This window comes from Hipposideros armiger, unplaced genomic scaffold, assembly GCF_001890085.2.
Source record: "Hipposideros armiger isolate ML-2016 unplaced genomic scaffold, ASM189008v1 scaffold_176, whole genome shotgun sequence".
NCBI classification, from domain to species: Eukaryota; Metazoa; Chordata; class Mammalia; order Chiroptera; family Hipposideridae; genus Hipposideros; species Hipposideros armiger.
The window spans coordinates 1,417,374-1,433,187 of NW_017731526.1; the positions used below are offsets into that span (position 1 = coordinate 1,417,374).

The 15,814-nt window shown below is 43.8% G+C and overlaps 2 protein-coding genes across 9 annotated transcripts in view; both read right to left on the reverse strand.

Annotated features, from left to right (window-relative positions):
* Positions 1-367: 367 nt before the first annotated feature.
* ZDHHC23 (zDHHC palmitoyltransferase 23) lies at positions 368-12,762 on the reverse strand. 3 transcript variants are annotated; one of them, XM_019652277.1, is made up of 5 exons: positions 12,538-12,762; positions 11,715-11,986; positions 9,076-9,774; positions 7,323-7,481; positions 368-5,006 (listed from the first exon to the last, which is right to left on the reverse strand). In XM_019652277.1, the coding sequence occupies exons 2-5, from the start codon at positions 11,873-11,875 to the stop codon at positions 4,739-4,741; spliced, it is 1,287 nt and encodes a 428-aa protein (XP_019507822.1). In that variant the 5' UTR covers positions 11,876-11,986; positions 12,538-12,762; the 3' UTR covers positions 368-4,738. The 3 variants fall into 3 exon arrangements, with proteins under 3 accessions (XP_019507822.1, XP_019507820.1, XP_019507821.1); XM_019652275.1 differs by having other exon boundaries at positions 7,323-7,490; XM_019652276.1 differs by lacking the exon at positions 12,538-12,762 and adding an exon at positions 12,275-12,448 and having other exon boundaries at positions 7,323-7,490.
* A 558-nt stretch (positions 12,763-13,320) lies between these two features.
* GRAMD1C (GRAM domain containing 1C) overlaps positions 13,321-15,814 on the reverse strand; it is a 101,949-nt gene continuing 99,455 nt past the window's right edge. For all 6 annotated transcript variants that reach the window (XM_019652207.1, XM_019652206.1, XM_019652211.1 and 3 more), the window contains one exon: positions 13,321-15,170. In XM_019652207.1, coding sequence (XP_019507752.1) covers positions 15,087-15,170 — 84 coding nt within the window. In that variant the 3' untranslated portion in view covers positions 13,321-15,086. The remainder of the gene's footprint in view (positions 15,171-15,814) is intronic.

A 15,814-nucleotide genomic window follows, 5' to 3' on the forward strand; every position in this document is an offset into this window, starting at 1 on the left:
ATGCCAGGTGCCTAAATACATCCATTAAGCTTAAGTTTTATTTTTATTTTGCCTCAAGCATCATTTAGAAATTGAATCTTTAGCAGCCCACATTCTGATTGGACCAGCAAGAACTTTTTACCTACTTATAGAACCTTCTAAAGAGGCATAGGGAAATAACTTAGTAAATGACCTACGTTTCTCGCTGGGCTGTCTTGATGTGACTTGAAATGTTACTGCTAACAAAATGCCCAATAAGCAGTATCCCTGGCTTACAGAACTAGAAAAGGAACCACCAGGAAAATGATCATTTAGGGCTAGGAGGAGTGTAGGTAGGTCCTTCCGCAGGTTGGGGACATCCAGGGAGCTAGGGACCACAGCCCAGCTATAATCCAGGCTTTTCTAAAAGCAAAAGAGCCCAGGAGACACGCCAAGAAACACCAACTAGTTTCCTTAAAGAAAGCACTTTATTTTTCATTTAAATAACTTGGTCACAGTACCTTATTTTACATCTGGCAGTAATTTTTTTAATCTCCATTTAAAAGGCCTTGTGTCTGAGTCTGAGGTGATAAGAAGATACGAATACAAGTATAAAAAGAGTGCAAAATGTTTAACCCACAGCTCCCAGTGTTGGCTTCAGAAACCCCTTTTAATGTTGCTGGGCCAGTCACAGTAAATATTAATTTTAATATTAAATAAATATTCCTGTGTTTCCTTTAGTCCAACGTCAGACCCAGAAACGTAATTAAATGAAAAGGCTCAAAAGCCCCAACAACTCACACCATCAAATCACCGAGACAGTCCAATCCCAAGTTGAGCTTGCGAGTTCGGTAACATGGAATCTTGTCAGTGATGCCCTCTGAAGACATACAGTATTTTAGTTGCATCAATAACTAGAATAGACTAGATCTGGTTTTAAAGCTTTGCTTTAAAGTATGAATTTTCTAGAACAGACAAGTGCCATCAGAAAGGCTGGAGTAGTAATAAGTCACAAGGCCGACTTGGAAATAGCTGCAGCCTCTAAGAAATGTGTCTTCATTCCCCACTCAGCCTTTGGCCTGTTGCTGAGCCTACACCGAAACACAGTGCCAGCTGAACTAGGGAGACCTGGCCACTAGCAGCAGGACTAAATTTAGCTGATTTTACCAAAAGTTTCTATTACAGCAAACACCCACAAGAACACACTGAATTTCATTAGGCAGCAAGTTAAGCACAGCTCTCATTCTCCACCTGCATCACCTCTGCGATGTTGAATCCAAAATGGCACAGTGATCAAGCTGCTGAGGAGAAAACCACACAGGTGCTTCAAGCAGGTCTCCAGCATCCATTGCTTATCTGAGGAAATGCTCCTTTTGAAAATGCAGGGTACCAAAATGTGGATCAAATGAAGTTACGTCATATAAACCTACTTCCCTAAAGAGACCCTTAAACCTAACAGAACAGTAATTTTTAAACATCCTGGTCAAAACTGTGCTACTAGATGTCATATTTTTGCTTCTATGAGTTGAGTTTTATAATAAAAATCTAATGTCCTATCCAATGGAAATATCGTCTATTAATCAGATAGTCAGCATCACAGAGAACCTTACTGGCACTGTGTTTTCTGGCAGTGGAAGATTCTAGTATAGAAAATTTTCTGTTGCGAAAAATATTCGAAGTTCCAAGGACTATTGCATAAGAGGAAGTTTGTAGCAGTCTTTGTGCGAGGCAGATGGTACAGTGGAAGACAATTACTTCATTCACCAAAGGAAAACATACTTGGATAGCAAAGATTTACAGTATCAAACACACACACAAACGCGCACACGCACGCGCGCACACACACACGCACGCGCGCACACACACACGTGGCTGAGGCAAGACAAGCAGCACTGTCCCTAACACACTTAAGGCTCGATGTCAGCAGCATCACGGAATCCTACCAAAGAGGCATTGTGAATGGTCAGTTAATTTCAGGTGGGCCTACAAAGTACTCTTTGGGTAGCATAAGAAACATTTTAAATATTGAAGGATTTTCTCCCCTCGTGCAATCCTGATCCTTTACTCTTTTCTCCCTTGAATCTTTCAAATGGACCCATTTCTCTTCCCCAGGAATAGTACACAGGAGCATGACAGTAATGCTCATTAGAAAACAGTAAATCATTTACTAAGCTTCACATCCAGTGTGTTTATTCACAGAGGCTGAGGATGTGGAGGGAGAGAAGGGAACTCGCTTGTCTAGAATTATGCTGGGGGCGGGGCCAGCAGACTGCTGGATGACAGGCCTGCAGGGCAGTTCCCACTGCTGCCACCAGCACCAAATTCTTCTCTGGGACTTATTCCCAGAGACTTTGTCCTTTAGAACGACCAAATCCTTCCAATACTTCCAGATCATAAGAAGTGTTACTGTCTCGGTGTCCAGGCCAACGATGTCCCAGAGCCTAGAGCACGGTGCATGGAGAGCCCCTTGTTTGCCCTCCTTTGGGTGCAAATACTTCAGTGGACTCTTACCCCCACAAAACCACGAAGCTTCTCAGAGGTCTGAGCTTTCGTCTGTAAACTGCCAACCAGGAAGTTCTCAAGGAACTTAAAACAAGCACCTTAATTCCAATAATCCAGAATTACAGAGTCCTTATCCAAGTGAGGGACACCGCGGTGCCCCATCCAGGTAGTGCTATTGAGGGGTGTGTGGTTCTAAGGATAGTGATCATTCCTAATTCTCCCCGTTGACGTTGGACTTTTAGGTATGACTCATCTTCATCACGTCATATTTTGATTGTTTTTAAAGATTCAGCAAGAGGCTAAAGTCATTGACTATACTAACGTTTCTATGAATGTTGCTATCAATTGCTAGACAATCAGAGTTGGCTATACATCTGGCATTCAAGAGACTACAACTAGAGTTTTCTGGCTGTATGTGCTGGATGTGGCATTATTACTCTCTCTTATTTCAAATCGATACAGAAAGGAATGAGTTTTATCAGATCCAACAGTATTTCCAAATGAAGGCTTGACTCCGGGCCAGGGAGAGTGCATCACTGTAGAAACCACAGCCTCTGCTAACACCCCAGACTTGCTCTTTGACTCATCCCAGGGGATTTCAGAGCCTATCGTTCATTAAACAAACCATCTCTGGGGAGAGCGACAAGCTGTCTTAAGGACAGTCTCAATTAATGGCGGGACTAGGGAGGGTGCTATCTGCAGAAGGCCGAGTTGCAGGAAGTAGCACTATTTCCTCTCAACATTTATAAACCTTTTGTTATAGCAGCATGCACAGAAAGACTGAAAACCCTGGCAATATTTTCTCTTATAAGCCAAGGCAAATTTAAGGACTCAAGAATTATCTTTGGGACTGAAAAAAAAAAATACAGGTACAAAAGCAAGTATTTCAGGAGGGTATTTTCCCCATCTGAAATTGCCTCATCTGAAATCTATGGCAGAATAAACCCCTTCTAGATAAATATTTAGTCCTTTGTACATTTTCAGTTTTGAGATATGATTAAAGAAACAATGTGATATTTTTGGAAGAGCTAGGGAAGAACAGTTAATCCATTAGTTAGTGGAAAACACATATACCCTGTTTTTCTCTCTTGGTGAGATACTTTTATCTAGGGAAAGGTGAATGAGAAGTAACGCGCAAGTTAAGTGGGAAGATGTCAATCAACCCCTCAAAGGGAGTCCGTGCCAGAATAATGTGAATGCCGGAAGACCGATTATTGCCACTTACTGCTGTAACTGACAGCATTTGAATTACTTAAATGAACAAAAAAAATCAAGCCCTTGATATTAACCAGTCACCCTATCCAGGAAACAGAGTCAAGTGTTCCCTGTAGGGGTGTCTTTTCTCTTCCAGCCATCGTCACAGTGTGGCTAGCACCTTACCAGGTGAGGCATGGAAAGAGGAAAAAACATTAATGCCTACTGGAGTTATTCAGAGTAGATATGAACAATAAATATCTAAGAAATAAGATAAATATAAGAACTTGTCACCTAAAATCATGACCACCATACATTATACCAGCAATAATTATAATTCTATCAACTGTGTTTTCAGATGACAGTATAAAACCATCTGGTCCATCCTCTACCAGGTTTGAGTAGTTAATGTCTAATACTTCAGAAACTCCCGTAACGGTACAGCATGGTATTTGGGGATCTCTTTTCGCTCTGAAACGCTGAAAACAGATTAATAATATTGGCTTCAGTGTTCTGACCTAAAAACATTTTTCCAGTCTTGGGATTTTCCTAATACTTCATATCTCTCTGACACTTTAATTCTTTTTCAGTGCTTTACACAGACGTCCTCCCTCATGTGAACCCCCCACGACAGCTCTGTGAGGTAGCCAGGGCAGGCATCAGCACCCCACTTTACAGATGAACCTGAGACTCAGGGACGTGACTCCACTACGGGGTCACATGGCTATTAGCGATTAAAAGAGGGAGGACTAGAAACCATCCTAATCCAAACGCCTTTCTCCCACACTAATGGACAGGAGTTGCTTCTATCAATTTGTGCATTAGCAATCCACATCCTTTCAGCTTCCGGTGGTTTAGTTAACAAGGTGACTGGAAAGGGATGGCTCTAGTGTTACTCCTTCAATATAAAAATCTCTTAAATTGTGAAGTCAAAAAAATTGCTTTCTTCCCAGTTCACTCTCTAAACCTGAGCACGGCCTTTAAGAAACGGGTTAAAAACAAACATCCTGCGTGGACCCTGAAGTGTACGGCGGAAGGGAGCAGAGGGCAGAGCCACCCCTCCCGCTGCCGTACAGAAGGCACTTCAGACAATGTCCTCAGCAGGGTGATGGAAGGGGTGAGCGCCCAGGGTGGAGAACTGGTGCCAGTTCCGCAGGAAGCCCCGATTGTACTGGCCTGGGTCCACAATGAGCCCGCAGAGGAGCCGGCGCCCCGTCTTCTGTCGAAGGGCCTGCTGGACTTCCCTCTCAGTCACATTATAACTGATGTTTATCAGCTGGATCAGGAAGATGTAGGCCATGCCGGCTGTGATGATCACAGAGTACCACACGCAGGTGAAGGACAGGGCGGAGCTGGGGGCGGAACAGGCGGGTCAGGGCTGCGGTCTTTTCACAGTCAGAAAGCTGTCACTGTTCTGACATTTCCACACCTGTAGTACTTTTTGGCACCTTCCCCAACTGCTCCACTGGAAGATACTTTCCTATTCTCAAAACACCGATAACCTGTTTAACTTATGGCTATTAATTAACATGTTCTGTTGCATTTTATAATCATTGGTGCCTCTTTTTCTAGTATGTTTTACTAAAATAGCAAGGACTGGGGTTTTGTTGGGTTTTTTTGCCTTTTGTACCCCCCACACAACCAACACAGTGCCTGACATAATAGCATTCAAAATCTGTTTGCTGAATGAATGAATAGTTCCTAACTTGCTCTGAACTCGGGAGAAAATGAAGGCGCCACAAGATTGCTATAAACGTTCTCAAGGAAGCTATGGGTGGGAGCCCAGGAACACTGTTAAAGTTCATTTCCAGTCTCCCAAAACTAGAAGCCCTATACTTGTAAGATGTGTAGGAGCATCATCACATTTCAAATTCAGCTTCCTAAAGCCAAACGGAATCACACAGGACAAGAAAGCTCCTTTCAGCTCGTTAATAAGACTGTGAGGAGAGGCTACCGGTTAATGTTTGCCAACTGATTATTTTCACTCAAAGATTTCCAATGAGTTACATGGAAATAAATTCATTCAGAATCTGCTCTTGTTAAGCCAAAAGGGACCTTGGGTTGCCGGCTGGACTCCCACATGGGATGGTGGGCTACACCCACCCGCAACTAAGATTGAACATGGCACCTTGAGCTGAGCTGCCCTGAGCTGCAGACAGGCAGCTGGATGATGACTGGACTTGGGAGCTGAGCTAGCTGCGCCCTCCACAACTAAGACTAAAGGACAACAACTTGGCTGTTTCCCTCCCCCAATTCCCCAACACTGTTCCCCTTCCCCAATTCCCCCAATAAAACCTTTTTTAAAAAAGGTGGGGGGGACCTTGGAGATGATTAAATCACCACATAGATGAGGAAAGCTGGGGCCCAACTGGGAGACATGAATCATTATACAGTGAGAACCAATGGCAGGACCACATTCCTCATTTAAGTGACCCACAGGAAGTCTACAAAACTCATGCTTTGTAACATGCTCTGCTTTAGGACGTTTGTCACAACCTACTAAGAATAGTAATTACTGAATAATTCCAGTGTTACTGAAAAATTTCACAACCTACTAAGACTCTCAACATAGAGAAACAAAGAACTTACGGTGAGGAGGAGAACCAATCTATTGTAACAATGCCCATAAATGTCTACATCTATGATGGCCGTGGGGATCAGTTCATGGACTAATACAAAGACCTGCATGGGGCACTACATGTATTGGGTTGTCGGAAAAGTCATGACATATTTTTTTCTCTGTTTTTCGTTGCAAAAATGCCTCATGACTTTTCCGACAATCCAATAGATGAGGCAGGGAGTGTTCTGAAAACAGGGGAGAATGAAAAGGGCCGTGGGGGCAGAGCTGCTCCAGCTCAGGCAGGACCACAGAAACCACAGAGCGCCCACCTCAGAGGAAAATGGTAGCGGGAGGAAACAAAGAAAGGCAGAGGGAGCTTGTGGCTTTCAGGAGAGGGGGCGGCTCAGGCCAAAGCTGAAAACTCCCAGCTTCTGCCAAAGCATGGCAATCTTCACAACACAGAAATGTGCCCAAACTAATAGTGCTGAAGGAAATTTTGACCTAGATACCACAGTAATCATGAGTGATGATTTTTTTAAAAGTAGAACAGGGAAAAACCAACAGGGGTTAAATAGAAAAGAAAGGTTACAGAGATTGCAAGCACTTCACAAAAGGATCACCAAAAGGATCAGAAGCAGTAAATTAAGATAGGGCTAAAAGGCACCAGAAAGCAGCAAAGTGAGGAGCTCCCTGATACTTATGACAAAATGGCCCACATACATCCCCTGGGACTTCTAGTTGTTTGTTTTAGTTTCGCTGTCACTTGCTTGGGCATGTGACCCTGGCAGTCCCTGATTAAGCCTGGTCCTGCTTATACAGTACTAGTTTATCACTTTTTAAGGGTCAATGACCCTTTTGACATTACCCTAGAAAAATGCGCCTCTCCACTGCACAATTTTGTTGGCAATTTCTGGGATGCTCAGCAGCCCCATACCCTGTCCTACGTTTTGGTTGAGAACTCAACCTGGCAGCCAATCACAGCCCCTTGAACTCAACCTGGCAGCCAATCACAGCCCCTTGAACTCAACCTGGTAGCCAATCACAGCCCCTTACATTATTATCCCTTCCCTCCTCTGTGGGCCTAAGTGCTGCAGTAACCACATCTCACCTGTAATTTGCATACACTCCAGGACAATAGAAGAGAGCTGTGAAGACACTTCTTTCTCTACAAATGGTGTCCAAGGTCAGCGTGATCCCATACACCGAGGTGAGCAAGAAGATCAAAAGGGCAAGTATGAATGCTTGATGATTTGATTCTCCGACACAGCTATTTATCCTCAAAACAGCAGAAGGGGGGGAAAAGCAAACACGTTTTAAAAAGTTCTCTCTATAACTCACATAATAAACAAGAAAGCTTTTAACACAGGAACAGTGTGAATTTCAGTTATTAAAAGGTTCTCTTATTTTTCCATTTTAGGGAATTAAAACCTTGTCCGCTGAGAGATATAGTCTTATATCCTCTGCTCTTTGCAAAATGAAATTATATCATTAGTTTAAGGACAAGACTAAGTAAAAAGCAGACCTGGGCTAACAAACCTCTAAATATTAGTAAGTGGAGTCTATTACCCAGCTATGAAGAGAGATGATATTGTAATCACCACAATAAGGATGATTGATCACAATTATGAAAACCTAAAAATGCTAAATCAGAAGTAGTACACAGCATGGGAAAATATATGTTAAATATATATATTAATGAAATGATCCCAAGAGGTTAGAAACATGGTCAGGGTGGAGAACGCGCTGATATGCAGACTTATCTTTATGTAAGGTGAAGAGTTTGTGTCACAGCCATTTGTAGGGCAGAATGTACAGGGACAATGGGATGCCCCAGTGAGTGAGGCTGGCAGGCCCTCTGCAAACCAGCACTTGTAAATGGGCCACACACTCACACACACATGAGTAAATGACAAAGACACAGAAGTGGAAAAATCTAAAATGAAAACACCGTTTACTCCTAAAGGCAAAACCCCAGAAAAGAGCTGTCCCCATACCTGAGTCCCGCACTTGAGGTCCACCCCAGTGCCCTCCTGGCCTTTTTGCCCCTCACCAGCTCTGACGTCCCTTTCTGTGGGGCAAGTATGTTACATAACCAAAATCCTAGCCGTAAAAAGCAGAATTCATTGACCACGACTGCCTTAAGAACAATAAAGTTGCAAACATGCTACTTATACCAGTCACATCTGAATTAATTACACCTCCTTTAGTTTGAAATTTACTCAGTAAAGCTGCAACATTATCTTTAACAGTTGCACTTTATATCTTAGGGGACACTTCAGTGTCCTCATTTGTCACTGGCCAGCAGGTAGGTGCAAAAAAGCCCATCTCTCCACCAATAACCAAATAGGAAGTTATCTGGTAAGGACTTGACACAATAATGTAGACTAGAAATCATTAGTAGTATTAAAATGATTAAGGATGTATGGTGAGAGGACAAAAGAGTCACCTAAAAATACGGGAACACTGTCTTGAATTCTGTTCAAAAGGAATAGCATAAGGAAATACTCCTATACTGATTCTGATAAATTCTGAAAACAAACAAACAAACAAACAAACAAACAAAATTCATTCAACTATAGATGCTTCTCTTTTAGAAAAGAGAAGATAAATGAGGGGCCGGCAGCTCAAAAGAGAATAACAAAAAAGATGAAAAAACCATCTTCAGGAAATGACTGAAAAAACTAAATTGGTGAAACTCAAAAAACTGATGACTAAGTGGGAAGAGCATAACAGCCCACAAATATTCACAAGGTGTAAGGCTGGGAAGGAGAGAAATTTTAGGATGACACCAAGGAAGATCAAACACGGCTAGAGTCTCACGTGAATTCACACTTCACAAGCCTCCAAATTTTCCCACATACCAGACGCAGTGGTGATCCATTCTCCTCACACACGTGCCACATATCCGGCAATGCCATGCCCGGGCTGGTCGCACCAGCTGGCACTTGGCACACCAGTCCTCTTTCACCTTGGTGGGGCTTCCAGCCAACATCCTGGAAGGGCCCTTCAGGTCATCCTTCAGCGTGCGGTTGTTGAGACTGCCTGATGTGTCTGTGCCAGGGAACCCTTTGGTCTTCTCCTGCCCTTTTCTGTCCAGGCACTCAATTTGGCTGCTGTCACTGCTCGCTGGATTTCTGAGGTAGCCTGGATTCTTCTTGGCTCTGTACAAGGCTAAGAGGATCAGAAATAACCCGCAGGTAAGAAGCGCCAGCTGAGTGGGCCCCACACGCCCTCTGGGGACCACTTCCTGCAGGAACACATAGTACATGTAGCCCAGGGAGAACAGCCCGAGGCTCAGGAAGAACAGGGTCTGCTCTTTCCTTCTGTGAGTGAGGTAGTAGTACCACAGAGCCAGCACAGGAAGGGAAGTCAACACCACCACCCCCAGGAGGAAATGCCAGGAAGCCACACGAAGGAAGACGGGCAGGAGGATGAGCGGGGGGATGATGCTAATGTTAACTTTTTTGGCTCCCCTAAGCCAGGGAATTCGGAGGCGATCGGAGATTGTATCCATGATTCTTTCACAAGTCTCTGGCTGCACGGATTTACACGTAATCCATCTATTCAGAAAGAGCACAAAGAGAAGGCACTTCATGTGGGTTTGTTGAATTAAACACCACTGAACACTGTAAGCCAAACAACAGGATAAATGATAAGAGGTCAAAGGCCACGTATCCTACTTCCTGACTACTAAACTTGAGTTTTTCAGATTCATGTATCATTTTTTAATATGAATGAGAAGATAATGTTTAACTGACAGTTGAAAACTATTTCTCCAGGAAACGAATACACATATATACTCACATATTCCACACAAAAGCACTGTTTAGACTTGGGTGGGTAGGTACAGACATAAAACTCTCAAGAAATTTCACAATCTAGTATGACGACAAGACAACATGGGAGCTTATACATCAGATAAATGACACGGCAGCAAAATCACCCAATGAACTATTATGGTCAAACATCACAAGCAGTGCTCAGAGGAGAGTGAATGCTTTTGGGTGGAGTCATTAGAGGGGTCCTTGTTGAAAAGGTGGGGTCTGTGCTCAACCTTGACAGATGGCTAGCATTTGTACAGGTGGAGAGAGAAGAAGGCATTCCAGTGGACAGACATGTACAGCACAAAGCCTGTCCTGGGCCCAGGGAGTAAACCAGTTCAGTAGGGACAGGGGTCTGCATGGGGAAGAACAGAGATCAAACTTTATGACTCAAATGACTAAAAAAAAAAAAATGGCTTTTTTTTGCACACGTAGGCTTGTAAGGAAAGGAACAATTTAAGGAATGATAACACTGATTTTAGACAATTAAAAAAAATAGTGATAGACCTTGGAAATGGGAGACAACTATATGGGAGCCATCCAGAGCAGCAGGCGAGTGGAAATGCTGGGAGCCTATCTCCAGAGAAGTGTATGAAGAGAGCAGAGGAGAGAACTCAGGGCCAGCCCAGGTCTCAAGGGCTGGGAGGGAGGAAGAGTTAAAAGGTTAATGGAAGAGCTGCGGTCTTGAGTGATGGAGATTATGAAAGCAGCATCATTTCTCCATTCATTAGCACAAAGTGCTCCATTTTCTCAGTATGGATTTTAGACTAAGTCTAAAGAATCTATGTTTAAAATCACCTGTAAAAAAGACTACAGACATCGTCAAGTAAGAACTGCAAAGAAGTTATAGGGTAGTTAGGTGTCAAGGTTGGTACTAGACCACAGTGGTCCCCAAGAATGCTCTTCATGGCTAGATTAATGCACCAAGTTCAAAGTCAGCAATCTGCCATTGCAATGGTTTTTTAAAAAGCAGCAGTAACTATTAATGGGAAAAGCAAGTTTCCAACATCCTTATTCTTCCCACATTATGCTTTCCATATGGCAACAATTTTTTAATATATAATTACTTAGCAAATGGGTTAAAAATGGATAATTGCTTAGAAATGAATAAGTTATATATAAAAATATATAATCACTTAGAAAATGGAAAAAGACTATTTGGTAGAAAATTTTTTCACTGATGATAAAAATTATCTTTTTGGATAGCAATTTCCATTATTTGGTATAACAATGAAAATAAAAGCCAAATACAATAGCATTAAATGAGACAGTGTTACTGCTCATGTTGAAAATAGCCAATCCAAGGGAGGGACATGCCTTCTGGTTGGATTTCCTCCCCAGAAACAAGGGGTGAAACCAGTTCCAACAGCATGAAAATGATCTTTCAACCCTCAAGCCCCTTGGTGGCCAAGGAGTCAGTCTCTAAATGCCTGTTGTCTCCATCTTCTCCCTTTTAAATGAAAAATAATAATGTCCTGAGCTGAACAGACAGTTGTGCACAACTGAGTAATTCATCCTTATAAAATCCTCACCCTTGACATAGAACACAAGTCTCAATTTTAGGTACTTGGACATAGAATCAAGAGCAAATTCTCGTGTTCTGGATGGCTATGCTGAAAGCGCACATGGTAGCTCTCAAAAGGGCCAGTGGAGTCAGCATCAAGAAACACTGCTCTTACCTATCACACCCTTCATCCAGGTCTTGGCAATCACACAAACAAGCAGCCACGTGGTTCTTTTCTCCATTGCGATCTATGTACTCGCAGCAGCACAGGGGCTCCAATTCAGGTTCTTCCGCTTTGTTTTTCTTCACTGGCTTCATACTGCCCTTCTGTGTCATGATTCCCACCTGTCACCATGAGGCGTACGAAGCCCTCAAAAGGTGAAGGTGGAAAGCACACAATTCACATCTTGTAAACACATCCACACCTCTCTGATCAGCCGCCAACGCCTGAGAAATCAAAAATGAGAAGAGGCGGAGGGGGGCCCCATTTTCATCAAGCTTTTCTGGCTCAGCTTGACCAGACAGGGAGCTCTAGGGCTCTAGGAGCTCCAAAGCAGCCCTCACCACCACTTCCCATCCAGGGCAGGCTCCGTCTGGGCACCAGTCGTTCCCATGGTGACGGCCGACCACGCTGCTGGGGACAGCCGGGACGCGGGTGGCTGCGCGCACCTGCTGGTGCGGGCTGGGGAGGACCGAGCGGTCCTCACCCGAACCTGGGCGCGGGTAGAAACTCACCCTCGGGGTTACGGGCAGAGACGTAGCGGTTACCGCTGGGGCCGGCGGACGCGCCCGGCTGCAGGAGCCAGGGACCCGGCTCAGGAGAGGCCAGCCGGCGCCTGGGCTGCGCTCGGAGTCGCGGTCCCACCCAGCTTTTCCAGCCCCGCTTCTCCACTCCAGCCCCGCACAGGGCGCGCCTCTCCCGCCCCCACAAATCTTGAGGATGTAGGCGGGCAGCGAGCGCCGCCCCGCCCCAAGAATGACCTTGGAAGGGAAGTTACCTGCGCTCCAGGGCCGAGGTGCGGCTGCAGCCAAAGAAGCCAAGGCGGAGGGGAGACAGGTCGGCTCCTCGGAGGCGCAGACGTGTCCGATCTCTGCTCTGCGAAGCTCCCGGCGTGGTGGCTGGAGTCTCGGGGACCCCGGCTCTGCTCAGCCGCGCCCTCGCCGCCGCCCACCTGTGACTGCAGCCCGCCGCCGTCCGGGCGGTGCCCCCGCGTCCCCGCCGGACCCCGGCCCGCCGAGCTCGGCGCGCCAAGTCCGCGCGCGCTTCCGGGTGCCCCGCCCCCGGCGCCTGGGGTCCCCGCCCACCCACACGTGCGCCACCCGCCGCCCCGCCGAGCCCGCCGGCGAGGCCCCTCCCCCCCGCAGGCGGCCCTGGCGCCTGGAGGACAGGAGGAGCAGGGGACGGGCCACCGAAAGCGGGTCCCGACGGCGGGGCGCAAGGCTGGCTCACACCGCAGTCCCGTCCCATCCGGGAGGGACCGAGACGGAAATACGGGAAACCCGACACTTGGAGGATTTCCAAAGTATTGAGACCCGAGGGACGGCCAACCCTCATTCAGACCCGCAAGTGGCGTTAGGGGAGATCTCCACCACCAGATGTTACCGAGGTACCGCCCCCAAATTTGCTAACCTTCCCGTAAAGGTCCATCACTGTCCTGATGTGATAATTATCCAACCTGTTCAGTTATTTCTGGTGAGCCGCCTCTACGTTAGACCCGGAAGCCTAGTACTTTTGTTCCCACAGTCTGCATATTTGAAATGAAAATGCCCTAAGATGAGAGTCCTCTTTGGGTTTTATTTTTGCACAAAATTTTGAAAAGAATGTAGGCCCGTGTACATGTTTTCACTTCAGTAGGATTTCTACCTTTTTTTTGTTTTAACAGAAAAGAAAGAAAAAAAAACCGACAACTCAGAGACTCGGGGTCTTATTGGTATTCAATTTACATAACTCAAATACAATTACTGAATTATGCATGCATTCATATTTAGTCATAAGTAATTTATAAAGCAACTTACTTTGGTCATTATCTTTGAGGTATGTAATGAAGTACAAGTTATTAAGAAACATCTCAAAAATATTCAGCTTGTCACTGATGAGTTTTGTGAATTCAACAGAGAACAAGGTTTCAAGTTTATAATTCAGTCAGTCTTGCTCACAGCCAGACACTTCATAAATCCTTATCAAAACACGCCCCCCCCCAAGTAAGTATAGTCATATCCCAAAGTAGGTGAATTGGGATTCGCCCACAGAAATCCATTTTCCCTCTAATCGAGTCAATACTTTCATTCTCTACAGGCATCTCAGAAATGTCTATAACAGTCCCATGTGGCTGTGGTGACTCTGGGAAAAAAAGATATTTAAAGGCAATAGTTGTTCAAACAGTAAGAATATATACAAATTATTCTGCACTTTCTCTTGTCCCAGAGACATATATGCCTTGTATTGAGACACATATGCCCAAAACCTTTTTATGAAAGAGCCAAAGCTTGTGCCTGACTTACAACTTCAGTGTCAGTGCATTTGTATTGGGAGATCATGTACCCAAATTTTTTATTAAAGAGCTTAAGTTTGTGTCTGGCTTATAACTTAAGGAGTAAAACAAGCCATTCATATGAATCAATAAAAAGGCCATATGTGGCCACTGAAAACTAATCCACAAATTATTTTCAACCAGATGGCTTACTTCCACCTGAAAGAGTGCTAAGCTGAAGCCAGGCTTAGTTCAAGTATTTATTTGATCTGTCACTATATGCCCAGATTTTAGCCTAATCTTCTGGTTTTTAAAACTCAAAGCATAATTCTTCATTTTGAGTACTGGTATCCTACATGTTTCCTTTTCTGAAATTGATTCTTCTGCCATTTGATGTATGAAGAGGCAAGATAATCTCACCTCTGATAGCTACCTGAAGAAGAAACAACTATTTCTTTCATGAAGATACCACATGGCTGAAGAACCTTTCCGATAATAGTCATCAACATGCAGAGTCAAAAGGTCTGACTATTGAATTTGCATGCTAAGTTAATGAAGATATTATAATATTTATAGTACACAAACCTAGAAATGTTATATGCCTGAAAATGGATCCTTTAAAATTCGAAATGATTTGGAGGTTTCTTACATTATCTTCTTTAATCTCTTGAATGTATCTTGACTGTGAAAGCAGCCTGTTGGACACATACTGATCCTATGTTAACAGATAAAGCATCAAACTTCAAACCTTACTGTAAAAACAAGGCCATATCACTCAGTTCAGAGCATCTCATTTTCTTTTCCTATCACAGAAATTCAAATCTACAACATATTTCATGCTTCACTGGAGAAATTCACAGCTCAAAATTAGGTATAAGAAGTGAAAGGATGGATTCTTAACGCCATCACAGACTAATTATCTAACAAATGTTATTAAAAAGAATGTCTGTATTAGAAGTACCAGTAATAGGGAAATATGAAAATGCTCCTATCACAATTAAAATCCTTCATCTTCTGGTTTTCTCCAAGATGTTTTCTTTTAGTTCCAAGTATCTTTGCAATTTCAGTCCGGAAGATCACAAGCTGTCCACAGCCACGCCAGTCTTGTTCTTGTTTAGGAGATCAAAGGTTCTCTGAAGCATAAGGAGTGAGCTCTTCAACTGCCAACAAAATAATTTTCAAAATCAGATTGTTTAAATTTTTCTGATTATTTTTATGCCAAAAGTTTACATTTACAGTTAACATAATTTTGTTATATTCAGAAGCCTGAATATAAAACACCTGATTCCTTAGGGTAATCTGGCAGTATGATTGCCACAGATTCTTCGCATTTGCTGTAGGACTGCATTTCTTCCTACAATGTACTGCTGTGTATTCTGCCTCCCAATATGTCCCTTAATCAAATTATCCAAAGTGAAAGCCTTGTTTTTTCAAATGAAGTTGCAGTGGTCTCACTAACTCCTAAACAATTCAAGGTCCACTTCCAGGCCTGTGCTTACTATTATCCTCATTTGTCTTATCTAAAACTCCCCCACCCCAACTGTCTCCATGTAGTTTCCCTGAATCATCCTGCCTCTAAACTCCCAAAGCATTACTACTTACTTTGACACTTAGTTTTATACTTTTATAGCCTTGAACAGTACACATGGTCATCTGATTTCTCTAATAAAACTGTAGGCAACTTGACAGCAAGAGTTACGTCTTATCCTTTTTGCATTCCTTCTTTCATTCAAATATTTATTGCTTATCTATTACATGTCGGGCACTGTGCTAAGCATTGGGGATGCAATGGTAAACCAAACAG

What these genes read in the sequence shown, in the direction of transcription:
- ZDHHC23 (XM_019652275.1), bottom strand. Translation starts at nt 11,875, where the DNA reads ATGACACAGAAGGGCAGTATGAAGCCAGTGAAGAAAAACAAAGCGGAA. An exon ending in CTGGATGAAGGGTGTGATAG is followed by an intron (nt 9,775 to 11,714) that starts GTAAGAGCAGTG and finishes CTTTCTGAATAG; the next exon opens with ATGGATTACGTGTAAATCCG. An exon ending in ATGGATCACCACTGCGTCTG is followed by an intron (nt 7,491 to 9,075) that starts GTATGTGGGAAA and finishes TGCTGTTTTGAG; the next exon opens with GATAAATAGCTGTGTCGGAG.